This window comes from Argiope bruennichi, chromosome X1 (assembly GCF_947563725.1).
Source record: "Argiope bruennichi chromosome X1, qqArgBrue1.1, whole genome shotgun sequence".
Taxonomy (NCBI): Eukaryota; Metazoa; Arthropoda; class Arachnida; order Araneae; family Araneidae; genus Argiope; species Argiope bruennichi.
The window spans coordinates 129,926,373-129,947,268 of NC_079162.1; the positions used below are offsets into that span (position 1 = coordinate 129,926,373).

General features: G+C 32.3%; 1 protein-coding gene across 1 annotated transcript in view; it reads left to right on the forward strand.

Annotated features, from left to right (window-relative positions):
• LOC129958853 (atlastin-2-like) overlaps positions 1–20,896 on the forward strand; it is a 72,931-nt gene that overhangs the window by 11,263 nt on the left and 40,772 nt on the right. Inside the window, exon 2 of the mRNA XM_056071573.1 lies at positions 16,650–16,720. Coding sequence (XP_055927548.1) covers positions 16,708–16,720 — 13 coding nt within the window. The 5' untranslated portion in view covers positions 16,650–16,707. The remainder of the gene's footprint in view (positions 1–16,649; positions 16,721–20,896) is intronic.

Sequence of the window (20,896 nt, forward strand, 5' to 3'; positions counted from 1 at the left end):
ATATCTGTCATTTTACCGACAATTTGCTTGAAGCTCCCGACCGACGACAACAGGCAGGAGATGGTCCTACAATGGGTCAGTTGGCAGATTTATGACCAAACTGTAAGGCCATAAGTCGTCGGAACACGGCTTTAAGCCGTGTTCCAGCGACCTGTTCGCCTGTAGACGAGGCACGCGTTCCCCCCGTGACCCTCTTTTCCTGGGGTGCTTTGATGTTTGTCCAGTTTACCGACAATTTGTCGGTAAACTGGACAAACTACTGGACTCGTGTACAGGCGGACAGGTCGTAGGAACGCCGCTTAAGAGTGAATGTTCCCTCCGTCTAATTTCTGTGTATACGAATGTGGGTGAATAGATGTAGTATAGTCCGTTTTATGCTTAGTCATAAATGAAGAAAACTAAACATGTGTTTGCACATCTTTCTTCCCACCAATTAGATTCGAGGTTTGTTACAAACCTACAATTTTGGCCTTAAGACTGCGGGACAAATTTTATTTATTTCAATTGCTACTATTTTGTTTTATCGCGTTCACATACACGCGATTAAACGGATTATCAAATGCACCTTCCCCCTTGACAGATTTGATTCAAAATTGAATACATATTTACGATTTTGATAGTGGACTAGAGGACCGAATTCCATCCATATTGCTCTTGCAATTTTGAGTGATCTCGATCACATGCATACGGACAGACTGACTTCCTATCGTCCGATATCGTCCAAATTTTATTAGAAATCTTCAAATTTCCTATAAATGTATAGCAAATTTCATCACTTTTTCTGTTTTTAATTCATCGTATTCACAGACTGACATAAATTACAAAATCGCGTTTTTCAGGCTCAAGGAGATCTGAAACATGGAAATTCATCAAAATCTCGAAGTCGATTTTTTTGGTGATTACAAATATTTTTCTACACATACGAAAAAGTAAGAAAGATAGTATTCTCTTACTTGGTCGGTTGTTTCTTCCTCTCCCACCCCATCTAAATTGTTGTTCTGGACTTTCCTTTATTTTTCGCTTTAATATTCATGCGAATTAAACAATTCTTGCTTTTAATGTATTCTTATATAGCTTAAGCTTAATCTATATTTCTTTTGTTATACATTAGTTATTCAATGATTAAAATATTTCTGCTATGAAACATTTAGTATTTAATGTAATAATTTTAGCCTAACGAAAGGTGCAAGTTGCTTCTTTTTGTTTGTATTTTATACCTTAAGAAATAGCTTGTTAAGTACTTAAAACTGTTATGCTGTTTTTACCAAATACAATAGCTGTGTCCGGAGGTTATGAGAAATCGAATTTAAACTTACTATGACTCCACTACACATTAGCGAGAAGTATCATTCTTCGTTTCTGAATTGAAAACATGTTTATAATTACTTCTGATGAACCGTCTTTTTTTCGATTACCGAATTTTGTTCAGCACTTTTAGTCTGGCTACTAATGGATGTTAATATTTTCTTATACGTGTTATTAAGAACATGTCATTACTTATATTTTGGAATCATATTTAGAATGTGAGGCATATATATAATATTACTTAGATGGTAGCTATAATTTTATTTTCTAAATATATGTATTAGTTCATTTCATAAGATGATACTTTTATTTAGTATCAGAATACGAACTTCTGCTGCAATTAATTTAATTTAATTTAATTGTAGTGTAGCTGAAATATGCATAGTATAATTAGCTATACAATGTGAAATAATTATAATTTAATTTCTTGCTTGGTCTTAATTTATAAATGATCTTAAGTTTCATTAAAAAAACATTCTGCTTAATTTTTTAACAGCTAAATGTGAAGATCTTAAGCATTGACTTTAATTAGCCGCATAATATGCAGAATATTTTCATTTTGTTCATGTATCAAAATTTCGTTCAGGTATTAATACATCTTTTTGCGCTCTAGTTCTTTTTTTATATTTCCTCATTTGATTACTTTTAACAATTAATGCTCTCAGAGTACAAAAAATTAAATCAATACAGTAATTAAATTAAGAAATTGCTGCTACTTTAGAGAATGTGAATGATATAAATTCAAAAATAGTTTATATATTATTATTTAGGTTTCATTACAATTTCAATCTTGATGCTTCCTGACATAAATTTTCATGGAAAGTTGGAGATATATGAATTGTTATAAAAGATATATGAATTGGCGTGTGTGGCTATTTTGGTATCTGCTCTCGCCACCGTATACAGGTACGCCTCTGGCGTTTGATAAGTTTAATTATATTAACGTCCCGTTTTAAAGTAACACTAGGGCTATTTTGTGACGGAACTCGTTATTTTGAACCGTGGTCAGATAACGAGGACGCCATCTGAGCTCGCGCTTTCTCTCCAAACATCCACACTACACCAGCGGGAGGACATTTGGCCCCGATGGATTTAACTTGCAACAGACCCGCTTACACGACGGTTTTTCGGTGGAATCTGGTCTCAAACCTGAAACCCTCTAGTTCTGAAGCCGAGACCTTACCACCATACCACCGCGGCTCCATGGTGTTTACTGAGAGTTTGCTGTTTCCGAGAGTCTGATAAAAGCTATACAACTAGATCTTATCGCTAAAGTATCTTTTTCTTCTTTTTGTTCTGATAGTTTTAATGTAAAAGGAAAATGTGTTGAATAGATTACTTAACTTTCTTTTTGAAGTGGGAGCTTCACTTTTTATTAAATTGAACTCTTTGTCCTTATTCATTTTCAGATGCGTTTCTCGGTCCTAGATATTTCCTTCTCTTAATCGCATAACGTTCAGTCATTTCTTTTTTTATAAAGATTCATTTCCTAATTTTTTCCAAGAAAAACCGGGATAGAAAGGGAATAAATTACTCTAAATTGAAGGTATTAATCAATTATGATAATTTGTATGTGTTAATCCATGAAATAGATTATATTTTTATTGAAAAACAGTAAGAAAAAGACAATCAATATTTTTCTATAATTGGGGGTGGGTGATAGAATAAATTTTGAAACAATAAGCCGTATTTTATCATTTCAAATATATTTTCTTCATATCATTTTGTTACTGTGTCTTGAAGCCATAACATGTCCCCAATTATCTGATAGTCTTTGAGTAATTGGGAATATGCCATAAATTATAGCGTTACTGTAACGGTGACTATTTAATGAATGAATCAATTTTGAGGAAATGGCATTGTTTAAAGAGGCTTCTGGAACATGATTAGACCCTTATATAAATTATTGGTCTATTTTCCATCTCTTACGATCATTTTAAATCGAAGAAAACGGCTAAGCCTGCAAAATTCTTTCCCATTTACTTGAACTGAGCCTATTTCAGTTGATTAAATAAGAGTAGCAGTTTTTGGTAAGTGCATGTGTGATGAGTTTTCAACAAGATGGTATATTGTACGTTACGAAAAAAAAAAAAAAAAAAAAAAAAACACTATAAAAAGATTAACATTTAAAAAATTTACTAACGATTTAAAATATGTGAAAAAAAATGATCATGTTTTCCAGGTATGACTCCGCTACTATATGAAAGTGGAAACCATACACAGCAAAACATTTCAAATGTTTATCTAACGGCTTGAAACCACTAGCGATATATGACATTTTGTGCCAAAATAGAACGATCGTATATCACATACAACAATTGAGAGCAAACGTAGTTACATTAGCGTTTAGCAGCAATAAAATGTTTTGGAAAATTTGATTTACGATTTTTTGATATAATAGTCACGAAGTATAATTTTTTAAGGGTAAGAAAGTTTCCGTGGAAATAATCTTTGTTTAGATGATATTTCTTACAGTAAACTGTGCATTAGTCACTAGCTAATTTCGAAATGTTTAACATGAGTTCCAAGGCTTAAAAGTAACGAAAAAAAGGGTCTAATACATAAACGTCTAAGGTATTTCTGATATAGAAAATGTGCTTTGCTGGATATATTTCGCTTGGGTAAAAAAAAAAATCATGGACAATACTTGAACACAAATTATTCCTGTAAACCTTATGTTATTTTCAGTTTTAGGAAACTTTCGCTGCCTAATTTCTAAATCTTGAGAAATTAATTTAAAAAAAGTAATGCATTTTAACCACGAAACAAGTGAGAGTTCGTTGCTTTTAAATGATACATTTTACAATATTGGAAAGTTTTTCTCACAACTTTCTTTTATTCATTTGCGATTTTTTTTAATCGCTCGAGTAATTTGCTTTGTTTTATATATTCGCGGATGTGAATGCTATGACATTCAAAATAAAGCAAAATGAAAACTATGTGATGCAAAATAAGTATGAATCTATAAAATTCAAAATTATAAGCCACAGTATCGTGAATTCAATTGTTATAGCTTTCTTTTTTTAAAATTATTGTACACGTTAAATTAATAGCTAACTGTTTCATTGAGAATTTTTTTAAAATTATTTCTTTTCTACTCTCCGCGAATTAAAAATAATATAGAATGTTTAAGCAATTGTTTAGAAACGATATTTGGTATAAGAAGTTTTTTTATATTTTAATATTGATATAACTAATGAAAATAAAATTCATGATATGAAAATTGATTATTCTCTAGCGTATGTGAATGTTTATCAAATATTCAACTGGTAAATTAATTCACTCAACTTCACTGCATTATTATATACACTTAATTTCGTGTTATGTGGTTAAGTTATTGTTTGATTAAGTATTATTTATATTTTTTCTCTCATTAATAAGGCGAACATAATATTTATTTATTATTGCATCTAAACGCCCGGAACCCTGAGCTTAGAAAAACTAAACGTGTAGATGCCTCATCAAAATTTAACTGCCACTGTGGCCATATGGCAAGTTCGAAATCCGATTCTCCAATTTCAAATTTGTTCGCTATGTGTGTAAATATGACTCACATTGAATGTTTTTCGAGTTAGGTCTTGTTGTTTGGGTTTAGAGTAGAAGTTAGGAGAAAGGAGGATGTATTTATCCCGGTTGAATAGAACGGAGCTCGTGTAACTTCAAAACGGACGTTAATATAAGCATTATGTAAATATCGGGGTATAAAATCGTTTTTGAAATTAGATTCTCCAAGAAGAAACGGCGCAATAAATTCTTACTTTTTAATTACTGTTTGTCAATTTTTTTAAGGTTTCATAGATTGTTATTACGAGAAGCAGGTCATTTCGCTATATTTTCATACACTGTTTCTCATTTAAACACAATAACAAACTTGTTTTTATATTACTTTCGATGAACATTGAAATGGAAAATTCTTTTTTCTGCATATAACTATCTATAAGGTGTATTATAAATCCCGAATAATCTATATTTACTCTATTAAAATCTTATTTACCGCTGTCTCATTCATTACATTCAGTTTGGCTAGTTATGCTATTATAGCATTACATTTCAAAAGCTTTTAAATTTATCTCGGCTAATACAGTTAAAAAAAATCGCCTGCCGTGGCAGGGCTAATTTATAAAATCATAAAAATGCGTGTAAACAATGTCATAATATTTAAAAGTTGTTTTTTTTTTTACTCCCGCTAACGAGAGATTACAGGATTACTTTCCCATCAATTCAATCTGTTTTATTTGTCTCTCTTTGATTTCATGTTTTATTAGGCTGATTTTGATCAAGTATTTAAGACCTGCTACCCGTTTTAAGTCCACCTTAATTAGGCAAATTTGGAAGGACAAGGACTTAGTTATTTTGATTTGTCTGCTTGATAAGAACGAAATATTTTGGATTCTTGTAGAATAAGCGAATCATTTTTAGCCGCGCCATTTTCCACGTGTACAACAAACATTGAATTCGTTTTCTCCTAGAGTTCTTTTGTTTACTTTTGGGCTAAAGCCAATTCAGAGAGATTTCTAGACAGCTAAGCAGATATTTGCGAGGCCAAATAAAACTCCATGTTTTTTCATTTGATTACACATCGATGAAAAATACAGCTTTGTTCTTGTTTATGCATGGAATAAGTTTTGACAGCTGACAGCTAAGTTTGACATTTTTATACTGATTCATCAAGTTTAACTATTTATTATTATTATAAGCTCCCAACTGGTACAGAGTTAAGATATCACCGATCTTCTGAATTTAAAAAAAAAAAAAAAATGTTTTATAAAAAATCAGATCTTGTTTTCTATACGTTCAGTTTTAGAATTTAAGTCCTTTACATTTCTCTCGGCTTGGTTTTAACAGGTACTGATGAGATGAATGCTATAAATTATATTTTGAAAGGCGAATATTATCAGTATTATTAGTTTATAAAATATACTTTTTATAAATTAAAGAATGGCTTCATATATGAGTGCATATTAATATTTATTGCATTTTGAGAATAAGAAATGAAATAATACTCATTTTAAAGAAAGTGGAGAAAAGATTTAACTACAAAACTTATCGCTGTTGGTTAAAGGACCATTACCAATGACATTAGCATTTTTATTATATTTATGATGATGTGTTCATTATGTTCGCAGTGACCGCTCATCTTTTTAGAAATGAATGGAATTGCAAAAATTAATTATCAAGAAATTGCAATTGCGAAAAATACTACTTTATTTGTAAGTAGCCTAACTTTTTAAATCTCAAAACCAGATATGAAATTTGTTGCATTTTAAGCGTATTAAATTGATCAGTATTTGATGGTGTATTTTTGTCACTAAAAAATGATGTGAATGTTGAAGTAATTAATCAGCAAATAAAAGTTTCAAAGTCTCCCCCTCCCTCTTCCCCTTAATACTCGTCCAAAAAGGAATATCAAATATAAGAGTGTTTATTATTAAGCTTTAGCATATTAAATACGTTTTCCCTTAAATATTCTAAAAATATGACGATGTTAGAATATTATTAGTTTTGCAAACACATCTTACATAAGAATCTGTTGCTACACAAGCAACTGAAAATTGCCATTTTCCCCTGAGTACATGATATCTCCTGAAGTACAATATGAGCGGAGATGATGATCTAAGAGTTATAAATAATAAAAAAGATATAATATTTACCCACTTAATTGCCTACTAATTTTAAAAATTGCGTATAACGAATATGACCAAGTTGTAACTGCCAAATATATTGCATACGTTTCAAGGTATATGCATTAGATAATGGTAAAGATTTTATACATAATTATTTCAAGGTTATGTACAAAAGATTACAGCAAACTTTCGAAACAGTAGAATCTTTACAAAGAATTAATTGCTTCTATTATATAAAAAGACTTTAAATCGCAACAGCATCTCTTTGAATACGAAATAAATTTGTCTTTCTTTTCTGTAGGAAGATTTATCTATAATCTTTTACTACATTTGAGCATTATCAGTTAGATTGTTACTTACATTAAGCATGGCTAAAGTTGAAAGATGGCCTTCAGACATTTATGCTGCTTCAAGAAGTATTTAATTCATTTAATTTTCTTCGTGGAAAAACGCTTTTCTGATTCCAATGTCGTCCTCGATTTCTTTAAGATATTTTAAGCAGTGAATATCATCCACTAAGTGAATTCTGAATTCCGTTATTCAAAATTAGTTCATAAATTTTTCTAAGTTCCAGAAACATGTGCAAATTCTTCTTGTCCGTATAAAACAAAAATGCAGTGTTTTTGCATTTTTATTTTTGTTTTATTAGCATGGGATATGAATCTGTGATCTCTTCTCTTTCAAAGGAGATTTCTTGGACTGCTGAAAGATTATCTCTTGAATTTAAATTTTTCTCTAGATTGAAAACAAAGTATATCACACATTTCTTTAGCTGTAATAGTCAGGCCATAGTCGACCTTCTTTTGATTTGTTGGGTTTCAGTTGGCATCTCGGGATGGGTGGTCATTCTATCTTTAATTGTAGGAATAGTCTTAGAAAAATTATCAAGATGAATTTGCAGTACGAATTGAAGTTGGTAGTAAAGTAAGTCTATATGAAGCATGACTATGTGAAAAACTCCAGCCAAAAGACAGAATTATTGTTCTTTAGCATCCGTAAAGGACGTATTACTGATTGAATTGTGGGGTATTTTTGAAATTTTGTAGCTCTTTAAAACATTCTTCTATTTCACTTATATCTGACTTGGAACGAACTGTATTTTTTATATTCAATTTTTCGTTCAGCGAAAGCACAATTTTGATATTCGCAACATTTATTGCTTTATACAAGTAATAAATAATAAAAATTGATCCCTCTTTATGAAAATTTCCATCGGAATAACATTTTTTGGATAATTATGTGCTCTAATAAAGGAAAATGCGTATTCAATAAACCGTATACGATAAACCTTAATACGTGTGTATTCCGTACACAGTCAACGAGAGGGAGAAAAAGTTGTCCACACTTGAAGCGGGGTCTGATTGAATTACAGCTCAAATGTTTCTTCTTCAGAGAGAGAAAGAGTTAACCTTGGTCTTCAAATCAGTCAGCTATGTCACTATGAGCGCTGTGTGTTTACATAAGCTACCCTGTGTCTAATCTTGACCTGCATTTATTTTGCTTATTGATTCATTTTCTGTTTTCTTTTCGCATTTTTATTTCATTTTCGTTAATCATCGAACTTTGAGGGAAAAAAAATAGATAAAAATATAAATTAGATAAAACAAAAACGAAAACGTAACTTTAAAAATACTTTCAGGGGCTTCTGTAGCCTAATAGGCGAACTGCATTGCAAATTCGTAAATAATAAACTTTTGACCTGTTATACCAGTGAGGTTTCATATTCGATAGCATACCTAGATATAACCAGGAATAATAGTGGGGAGAAATTACGATTGTCAATCTTGCCTAATACTTATAAGTCGGAGTCGAAATTTACAAGCCCTTATGATAACTATTAATAAATACTGTAAGAGAACATTTAATTAACATTCATTTTCAAGTAAAATAATTTCATCATATATTCATATATACCAAATTTGGTGTTTCTTAAAAACTGAAAACGCAAACAGTTTTTTCCTTCTATCACATTATTTTATACTAGCCGCCTTTGGCGACCAGCCGGTTCGCCAATCTTAATGTTCGTTAAAATTTTAATAATTAAATATTTTATGCAATTCCAACTTTAATAGATTCTTCAGCAAAATATTTTAAAACTTCAAATTTTGATAGTCATATAATTCACTCATAATATTATAAAGGCCTTCAGTCATAACGTGATATGTATCTCTCTCATTTTCTGTTACCCCTCGTAGAATTTATGCTTTAAATTAAAGTGTAAAGGATTAATCTGCAATTAATATAATAATATTTTTTTACTGAAACAAAGCATTTTTTTTTATAATATGATTACTGATAATAGTCACTGAGCGTTTAAACTTTATGGGCACTAAAGAATATCTTTCTTAATTTATGTAATATCTCAAGAATTTGTCAACAAGATTCATCATGAATGGATCGATTCATTAACAATGTTTCATTTTAAATGCATCAAACACTCAGAAAATAAAATGAATCGTTTAAAATAATCGGTCGAAAACAGGTTTAAAAAAACTACTTAAAAAACGATGTACTTAAAACTATAAGCATATATAAAAAATATATATAACTAACATAAATACAATTTAATTACAAAAGCATACAACTAACCTAAAAGTAATTTAAATCGTCCGTTGATAATGGTTGCCATGCCAACAATCAGAACACTGTGCGCATGCGTGAATTTTCTTCGCCTTTTACGGTAACGCAAATGCGTGAATTTTTCTACGCCAGTTGGGGTAACGCTATGCAGATTAGACATTTTTAATTTCCTTTATTCTGTGCTATTTTAATTCAAAAGTACTTCAGAATGAATCTGAAACATGGATTAATTAACAATGTTTAATTTTAAATGCATAAAACATTAAGAAAATAAACAGAATCGTTTGAAATAATCCGCCGAAAAATCTTAACCCTAGCCTCATTACTGTTGGGAGAAAAAAAGAACTAAAGCCTAAATCATTTGGCGTTGGGGAAAATGGAAGATTATTTTGGCGGAAAAGTTGGCGGTGGGGAAAATGGAAGATTTTTTTGGCGGGAAAGTTAGTTTTTAATTAATAATTAAAATTCTAATTAAAATTTCAAAAAAAGGGACCCCAGGTGCACATTCCCGACCTCTAAGGTATACATGTACCAAATTTGGTAGCTTTATGTCAAATGACCTGGCCTGTAGAGCGCCAACACACACACACACACACACACACACACACACACACACACACACACACACACACACATTGAGCTTTATTATAAGTATAGATATAGATAGATTAAATGTTTTCTTAAGAATTGTCTTCCGATTTATTGTAATCGAAAGTCTCTTGCTCATTTTCCCTCTAAATAGTGAAAATGCTTTTTGCTAATTGATAAATACTCAGATTTACTTATTTACAACAATTTTTTTTAGTTACGACTTACTGTTTGATATAAATCTCAAGGTTTCAATGTAAATAGGGAAATATATATTTCAGCAATAATTTAGTAAAATTTTGAAAACTCCTTAAATCAGAAATAAATCTATTCATTGTAATAGCTAGGAGTTGATTGTGATACCCAACAAAAATATTACAATGAGTTAAAATATGAAAGTTGTAGCTTTATATACATTTGAGTGTCAGCTGTAGATGTAGAAAAGAGTGTGTCCGCTGTTAATTTAGCGTTGACGTAGTTTGGAGATTCTTGCTGTTTTTTGAATTTTTCTCTTTTCTTCATCGCAAACTGAAAGTAAGCAATAATAATAAAAAAGTGTAAATAAATTAAGCGCATTTGATAATCCAAAAAGGTTTTTAAAAAAGTACATTTGAAATTATTTTGGGCGAAGGTTTTTACTTTGAAAACTAAGAGTTCAAAGAATTTAAAATTGTTAATTTTGTAACTCTCTGTATTCTATATTTAAAATATTTCCTGCACGAACGCTTTTGGAATTGGTTTACGATGCAAGAAAATGAAGTACTTGCATAATTGATGTGAAGTTGTGTCTAACTGCAAAACTTACTCGTTACTTATGCAAAATTTTGATTTTTTAAAAATTAACGTTATGAACGGTACCATTTGACTCCTTAAAATTTTTTAAATAAGTTTTGTTATAATGAAATGTTTATTTTGACAGTGCGAGTGATAATTAGGTTAATACAAACAATTTGCTTTCAATTTTCATTACTACTTCCACCAATAGATTCCACGTATTTAATTGTAACGTATTCATATTACAAATTCATCAGCAAGAAATGTGAAGAGATGCTGAACTTATTCGTTTTTCATTATAATCATTGTCCCCTCAAGGGGGCACATCTTTATTTGGTGTGAAAGTATCTTTTTCTGCTTTATCCTCCCTTCCAGCTACTCTGTTTTTTGCTTTCCTTCTTCCTTCCTCAATGGCAAGGGATGGTCTCTATCGGGGCTGCTACGATGAAAACACATCCTATAGGATCCTATCCATCCTTTTATATCGTATCCCTCATTTTGGAAGGCGCATATACAATATACTTCCCGATGCTTTCCATGACACAAAGATTTACACAAATTATATTCTTGTTTATTTTCCATAGATACAAGTTATATTTCAGCAATAGAACCATGATCTTAGGAGTTTTACAAAGCGAGGTTCTGAAAGCTCAGTTTTTATTTCCCATTTTAAAAACATCGATAATTTTGCCAATCATATGAACCAATCTTTACCGACAGATCCAAATCCTTGAACCATATTGGCTGCTGCGCATTTATTTTAAAAAGTCATATTGTAAGTTGCAAATTTCACTTCCAGATTTCTGTGTTTCCCTCTGAAATTATGACTTTTTTCCCCTCACTTATATATTGATTTGCATCAAATCTGCAATTTTTTGTATACATTTATCTTGGAATCTCTAAATAGTCCCTTTATTGACAATCCTCCACTTATTATTTAGCATTTATTTCCGGAGGATTTTTGTACCTAATATATTTCAGTACAAGAAATTCTATAAGATTCTAATGTTTTCAGTACAAGAAATGAATTGACAAACAAACTTGCAAAATCAGCTATCGATTTCTTGCTCTGATCCCTTATTTATATTGACATGTGTTCTGCCATTAATCAGTGACTCTTATATCAAAAACAAGAAAAATGGAACATGAAAACAAACTCCGTATTTACTTTTCTAAACTAAATAGGCGCTGTGATTTCATTTTAACCCTATTTTGCAATGAGCTTACACACTGAATACCTTAATAAACAAGGTGTCTCAGCACCAGGATTACAAAATCGTGGGAGAGGTAAAGTGTACTTAAACAGCTAGGAATCGCTTAGCAATGCAAGGTCGGAAATGGCATGTGCATGCTATAGCGTGCATGGAACAAGAAAGGGAAGAACATCGCCTAAGTTAATATGTGGTTTCTTATTAAATGTACATCAACAAAATTAACGTGGTCAATTACATATGATCAGATGAGGTGTCCAAATTACTATCCGCTAGCTGCAAGGCAAACCTCAAACCTTCGGCGCATGAAAACCCAGATATTCTCGAAGATTCTCGGCATGTGTCCAAGCATCCGTCAAGACAATATAGGTTCGACGATCGAGGAGGTCAATGCTCCAAACTACGATGCCCAATCCACTGCTTGCCAAATGTGGCATCTAAGTGGTTATGAATGCCACCGCTGAAATGGATGGGGGGGGGGGGGCTTGATTCAAAATGAATTTGTATTGGTGCAGAAATACGCAGCAGTTGCTGTAGCATTTGCTTTAGGAAGATGAAGTAGGTTGTACCCCTCACATAGTCGGAAATAATCCGGTAAGGTGATCCTCATAATGCTGTCTTAAACATTTACATGAAACGTCTGTGTTGCATGATTTCATATCGCATGGAGGTTCACCACTGGCCACACATTGGTGTTAAGACATTTGAAAATTCTCTTCCTTGTGAACATCGCCTCTTTTGTGAAAATACGAATGACTGGGAAACGAGGATCTGCAACTCGCTTTCGAAGATACCAGAGTGCAAAAGCTGTCGAAGGTGTATAATTACTGTATTCAAGTGTGTGAATAGATTTCGCGCTGCAGTTGTCATTAGATATATATCGGGGCTTTTTCTGCAGAGTTCTCCAGAATCTCGAAAAGTTGCACTATAGCTCGCTATTCGAAATTACTTTTCTGTACCAGATCTGAATGTCAAGAGTTTGTATCATTCAGGGGTGGCGCCAGTGGGATGTTGAGTCTCCATGTCGGTGAAAAAAATATCTTGTTGGATAAATTTTTTTCGAGAAAAAATTTTCTCCCTAATGTCAACTTTTCTGTTTTTACCAGACATTGCGAGATTTATTGTGAACACATGGATAGCAGAATCTTGGACTAAAAGCCTTAGTAACACAGTCACCAGTATTTTTAAAGACAAAAGGTGTCATTGCGTTTGGTCAGCTGTACTACAGCAAATTACAATTTAAAAATTGATCTGGAAAATATGAGTTATGTTTTTTCTTGGGAGTAATATGCAACTAAAGAGAAACTATTGTTACGACTACAAAAGTATATTTCTCGAAGCATTTTTCAAATAATTTATATTTCTGAATTATTTTCTGAAATATACATGCAAATTAAAATATTTTTAATTAATTTTTAATTTGCATATTTTTGTTTAAAAAACGTGGGGAGGACACAAGCTGCCATAATTATTCAGTAGCATGTCATGTTCACACGTATCAGTCAAAAAAGTATTCTAAAATTAATTCTAAGAACACCTCAATAAATGCAATTATAATACATATATTTTATTTCTGGTCATTATATATTGAATTAATTAAAAATTGATTTCTGAATGTTTCCTCATACCTAAAGTAATTCAGAATTTGAAAACGGTAATTGCAAAATTGATGTAAAGATAAACAATGAAACGCAAATGCCATTCATATATACTTTTTTAAGGAGGCATCTAAAGTCGGATGATGTATTTAGTTCAATTTTGAATTCACGGATCGCGAATAAAATAGCAGGCAAAACAGGTTTTTGATTGTCTGATCATTTATCATTTGCACGGCAAGATTTGATACCCTTTAATGGGAATGGATTTTTTTTAATGTAATATAACTAAGTAATTATTCAAATAAACTTCACGGTAACAGAATACGTTATTGGGCGCTCTAGTCAATGTAATATCGCTGAGGTGACGATGCGTAAAATTGGCAATTCAGTCTGGAATTTCCATGAATTTAATATTTCTATAAAATGTTAGAATCTGAAAAATACGTATATCGTTCTTGGACAGCATGGCATTTTATATAAAATAAATTTGATCATATCTGGATGTAATCGAACTCTAGTTATCAGAATTAAATTGGAATCCTATTTTATTTGCTAAATATAAGTTTATTCGGCTGGGAAAGAACATGCCATGACGGTGTTCCTACTTTCCCCCTAATTTTGACATTTTCCTTTTTCTCCCAAAATCCGTTCGTATAATTGAACTTCGGATAATTGGAGGTCTACAGTCAATCGGGAGGGGGGGGATGATTATTATCGTTTATCGCCATCAAACCAGGGGCAGTTGTTCCCATAAAAATATTTTCCCATAGTCCCTAACATAGGTGTTATCCTCCCTCCTCCTCATAAAATCTCTTGTTCTTGCGCAAAACCATGGCAGTGCTCCAATTTTTCTTTTAAGTGTCCCGCTCTGGAGCGTTTTGTATTTCATAGTGTAGTGAAGAAAATTGGATATGTGTACTGGACGCTCTTCCTTTTTTTTCGGTCCATTGGAATTAAAATTTGAAAACGAGCTGTAATTTTAGTAGCTAGATCACTTACTAAATTTCATTTATCTAATTCATTGCCTTTATTAGCTGTTGCATTTACATGAATGTGAATGTACAGTTTGACAGACGGTCAACGCGTTGATCAATTTGATTCAGAATTTGATATGAATCTACACTTAAGATGTTAAAATTGCGTACCAAATTTTATCTATTTAATTCGTTACATTTTGTAGTTTCCGCATTCGCTCGTTTTTAAACAGACGCAGACATATTTTCTGTGAATGGATTTCGTTCAAAATTTGAAAAGAATCAACAAAGTGCAAGGAGTACATACCAAGTATGATCCATCTAGTTCAAAGAGAGTTATCTTGTTCTCAGACAAACAGAAAATGCTACCGACTAGCATAATTCCGAAAATGCGTTTTTCAGACTCAAAAAAAAAAAAAAAAAAAAAAAAAGTTTGAAACTGGGCAATTAGTCAAAATCTTGAGGTCGGATTCTTTGACGGTTACAATATTTTCTCTTAGTATACTTCGTATACGAAAAAGTAAAAATACCTTTAATTTATTCTTAAAAAAATCAGGCACTGGTTACTCACTGTCTACTTATGTGAAGTAGTTAGAGTTGTGTAATGGTTACGACCTCGACATTTCACTCTTTGTAGTCATATTAAATTTATACATAGGTGCCATGATGGTCGGGTTTTAAAATTTCACTGTTTTCTTCTATTTCACCATCTCTGGAAATTTATAATTATGTCCCTCGTCGCTTCACTGGAACTACGTAATTAACGGAATCTCTTATATAAATATTTTCAAAACTACCGTTGTTACTTCAGTATTCAAAGAATCAAAAACAAATTCGTCATTGCCACTTTCAATTCATCGTGTACTTCTTTTGGGCAATTTCTTTTTTGGCAGAGTATTATTTAAAAAAATATTTTAAGATGCGAAAATACATTTAATTGGGATATATTAATAATTATTTTATTGTCGATTTAGTGTAATATAAGATTCTTGCGGTTCTTTGTTTTGGTGGCTGAGAGTAGACATAGACCTCAGAGGTTTAAAGATTTCGTATGGTATTTGAATTCCAGAAAAGACCCACTAAGTTATTATTGTTGGTGCATTCTGAATGTGATAAATTCAGACATTCTAGTGTTTCACATAAGTGGATTTAAAATTATAATGAACTTAAGAGAACTGGACTTATTATCATTTTCACTATTTCACCGCCGCCTTTCCCAGCCATTCTGTGTGTATTTACTAAATTGGGCATTGGTTAACTAATCTAGACATTGGCCTTACGAACCAACATAATGGAAAAAGTTAAAACTTATAAATTTACGAGTTGATTGGATTTTAATTGAGATGATTAGTTTCCAGAATCAAACCTCGTAATTAAAAAACAAAGCTTGAATCAAATGTTGACTGCGAAGATATTTTCTATAAATGAAAATTCGTATGTAGCTTGCATAATCATTCCAAACCTATAGATTCTTCTGGTTTCAATGTGTAAAGAATAAAGTGTGTTTATTTTTTTTTTTTTTGTATTTTTCAATCTACAGTTTAATTTTCTCTGCTATCAAATTAGATGGCTTTATATGTTATGGGAGTTTATTGCATTCATTAAATTAAGAGTCCATAGAACGCTTGATGTTTATGATTTCCACTTATGTGTCGAATTTTAATATGAATGGTTTAATTTTAACTTAAACGTTTAAAAGCGAAAATGTAATTAGATGCACGGGGAAATCGATTAAACTTAAGCTTTTATTGTAAATCCATTACCAATCGTTAAGGCTAAATGCTTATATCAATTATAAACATAAGGAGTTAAATGACTGGATGAGGGCTTTAACCGTGAATTTTCTTCTGTCTGTTTCAGTTTCTCCGGTTTTAGTTTCTTCACAGTCTTGATCTAATAATAGATTCTCTCGACAGAAGAGTTGCCAAATGATTTTATTTTATAATCCTTTTATTTTTCTTCTTTCTCATGAGTTTTATTTTACTCTTTTCTTAGGGTGTTCTGGATTGAAGTTTTTTCTCTGTTGTATGTGCGACCATTAAGGGTGCCAAACATGTATCTAGAAGGTATGTTTTATTTTATAATTTTATATAAATGCGGAAATGGTTTTTTTTTTCGCCTTTTCCCAATTTGCTCTTTATTTTTCGATTTTATTCCTTATTTTGAATATTAATACAATTGACAAATCTTTTTTTAAGGAAAATTATTAAAGCAGATGATTGTGAGTCGTGTAATTCTTTTTGTTTTTAATTTGAGGAAAAGAATTTGTAAACATTTCTTGCTAATGCTGCAAGGCTAACAATCGGAATAAAGTTACTGTTTGGAAAGCAAATTGGAATCTTCGAAATGCTGTATTTTCATACTGTCTGAATATGTAAAACTGAATTTACAAGTAGAAATCCAAATTCCTTCATATTTTTTTCTTTAAAATAATGAATTATCCTTTGAACCCACTTAAAGGATAATAATTGGCTAAGGAACATATAATATGGATTTTATGAAAAATAGCCAAAGGCATTTAAAAGTTCGATTATTTTTAAGAAGGGAAAGTGTAAACCGTTTATTTACTTTTGCAGATGTTTAAATGGATCGAAATGTTTCAAAATCTCCTCTTAATCTTTGAAGACATTTTGAACATTATTTGCTCTACTCGAGGCCACAGAAAAGAATACTTGATTTTCATTGGGTCCTTGAAAAATAAACGAAATATGCGCCCATTGTTTTTTAGGAGAGAAGAGAAAACCTGTTTTATTTGGTTTTACCGTAAGAATTCCATCAGCAGGAAAAAACAAACAAAAAAAACTATGATATTTGAATGCCTTTAATCACCAATCTTATGTACTCTAAAGGAGGAGGAGGGCAAGCAGGATTACAACCACAACTGGCAAGGAATCTCCTACAGATTCAGCAGCTAGAGGATAATACTACTATGTCATACATTATCTACATTTAGATTCAGTATTGAATTGGTCTTTGAAGTGCATAGAGTTATTATTTGTGTAACTCTTGGATGGAAATTTCGAAATTGTGCCTGCTGAGAAACATAAGAAACGGATGACTCAACCCTCTTAAGGCAAAACGAGTGATCTGTCACCGCTTCCCTCTTTTAATGAGAATTAAGATAAAGACTAAAATTGGGTATTTGAGCTATGGATTCGAGAGGGATCAGTTGGAAGACCATTGGGACTGGTATATAAAACGATATGGGATACTATACCAAAATCGGTTGTATAGGAGAGAGTGTGAGGAAAGAATCCCATGAGAATAAAATTTCAACAATGCTGAGGCTAGAATATATATTTCTTAGAATACCATCGTGGATGGGGATTGAGATAGGTTTAGTTTCAAAGATAATATAAATTGTTCATCTGTACCCCGATCATTGTAATAATTATTGGAGTTATATTTCAATTATATTCTTACGAAATCATCCTTGGGTGTACAGCGAATGTAATCTGACAATTTGGGTAATGGAAAACGATGCTTTATTTCATGAATGTTTCAGAAAACACGAAGTATAAGCAATAGAAACACAACCAAAATGTACACAAAGACAGCATTGTATAAACTGACAAAATAAGCTGACAACCAATAACTAAATAACAGTAACAGTTGTATCAATAGCGCTTAACGTCTAATTGATTGCCAACTCACTTTATGAACAAAATTCCAGAGAGATTAAGTCTTTTTAACTCCTTGGGATTATATAGTTTTCCTACTAGGGTAAGATGTCATATGGAATGCTTTAGAGCAATTTTTAGATTTCTGTTCCTGAAAGAGTACTATAATTCTTGCATTTTCAGAAAGTTCATTTTTATCCCCAAGTTTGTCATCAAGGTTCGGTTTATTGGTTTGACATAAATTAATGCATTATGGTTTCTCACTTTTAACAACTTTTTGTAATATGTGTATTATCTCTGACAAAGACTAACTCAAATACCAATCTGAGGTATGTAAAAATAGTCTAACAAGGAGAGCGCATGGGTTTGAAAATTAAACTCGAGATCGAACTTAGTATAATAGTAGTATGCTTTTAGGATGTTCATTCATTCATTAAAATTTTAAAGCGCAATAGCCGGTTTTATTTATTATATTTATTAAAAAAAGTCGAAACTTGGAAAATGATGACCATGGTATGGAGAAGGGGGAGGGTTGTTATCTTTAAATTTTTGATTGCCGATAAAATTCATCGTTACCATCAAATTCAAACAGCGAGAGTCTCATGGTAGTAAGCAATGGTGAATTTAATCAACACCGGGAGTTAAAATCAAACTATTGAACAATTATAAAAATCAATTATTCAATAAAAAACTGTTACTATGGATTTATGTATGTGGAATGATGTAATTTTAAAACATCATTGACAAATCGAAATTTACAAATTCGTACATGTGATGCATTCTGAAAAACCCTAACGCTAAGGCCTACGATATGTTTCATCCGCCCCTGAGTATAATGCCAACAAAGCAAAAGCAATTTGAAAAAACACATGCTATCAAAATACACAATAGCAGAACGATCTAAATACTGGCATCTGCTCAACTAATGATCTCGCCAAGTTTAAGGTACAATGGAACTTCCGGATTAACTCGTTTGTATTACGTGTACAGTTTGTATTAAGGAAAAAAGGGCTTTTGCAGTTCATCGCCAAATTTTTTTCAATTAGAGAAATTTTTAAAATTTAGGCAAACCGCGAAGAATGCAGTCAGTTCATTATTTGTAGTATTGGTATTGGCATAAGGGTAAAAAAAATTTCACCATACTAGTATTTTTTTAATTGTATCCGGCACATCCTGTCAGAACTCATTGAAATTCAATATTTACATCCAGTATGCCCACTAAAGTTCCTTGCCAGCCTCTTAATTTCCGAACGGCTGCTGCTATATTTATAAAAGTGGTGCCTAGTTATTGTTAAGTAACCATGTCGTACTGAATGAAATCACTTACGGCGTCACCCGTTGGAAAACTGTGGAATTAGGATTCCTATCTCGAAATCAGATAGGAATCCTAATGGGGGGAAAAGTTATTTACGAAGACGTAGAGCATCGATTTAGTACGAAAAGACATCTTGTGGACATTAATGCGATGAATAGAAGGGCTAAAACGCGCTTTTGTGTTTCGTGTTTTTCTACACTGTGACTTCACGAAATTTGAATGGAAGGAGAAATGATTATTTTTCGGGCAAAACACGACACCGCAATGTGGCACAATGGTATCGCTTGTGATTCCCTATCAAAAGGAAAGCACTTGAAACTCTGAGAGTTGCATCCTTTACTGATTGTCTTTATACACAGAGTAGACAATATGTAAATCGTGTAAAATAGTGGCGCGTCAATTCATCTTAACTTGCGCTTAGTATTCGTAATTTCTGCAGTATGCAAGCACGTAAGAAACGTCACACCTGTTCATCTTAGACAGCTATAAAAGAAACATCTTTGGGTTGTAGTAAGTTGATGCTCATGGTCATGGAGCGATTTCTCAAAGCTGAGTATTGTGATTTGGTTTTACTATACTGTGAATTTTGATGTAAAGTGTGATCAACTGCAAGGTCGTACCGGCAACGTTTCCCTACAGGCCCGTATCCTTCGCATCAGATCATCCTACCTGTTGTAAACCTTTAAGGGAGACGGGCTGCGTGGCTAATCGAGCTCAATCTGGCAGACTAGCTTAGGTAGGACGGTAAGTTCAACCAGATGAAGTATTTGCATACGCCTTCGCATGCCTGAAATGCTGCACCAGAGAGATCGGTGAACACCGTGCCTCTCAAAATATCAGGTTTGGAAAATTCTAAGCGAATTAGGCGCTCATACATACCGACCAACGCCTCAACAGGTTTAACTAGATCGGGATGCCTAGCGATGCTATGCATGGTGCAACTTCGTCATGAATCAGATACCAGTCCAGCTAACAATCTTGGCTGATAGAATGCGGATGGATTAGGCATACCTTTCACGGAATTGCATGTACAATAGGTAAAACACTTATTACTAGACGCTGGAAAATCCTAGATATTTTACCGAGGTTCGACACGAATGCTATTTGATGTTAAAGTTTGGTGTGCACTTTATAATAACAGGCTGAGCGACTCAATGTTTTACGGTGGCATATACAAACGGGTGCACTATATTTACGGCTACCACAGAACGTAATACCAGATTTTGAGGAGAACGTGTCGTTGTTCAATCTTGGGAATCTGTGGTTTCAACATGATGGCGCGCCTGCTCAGAAGATATCTACAGTGA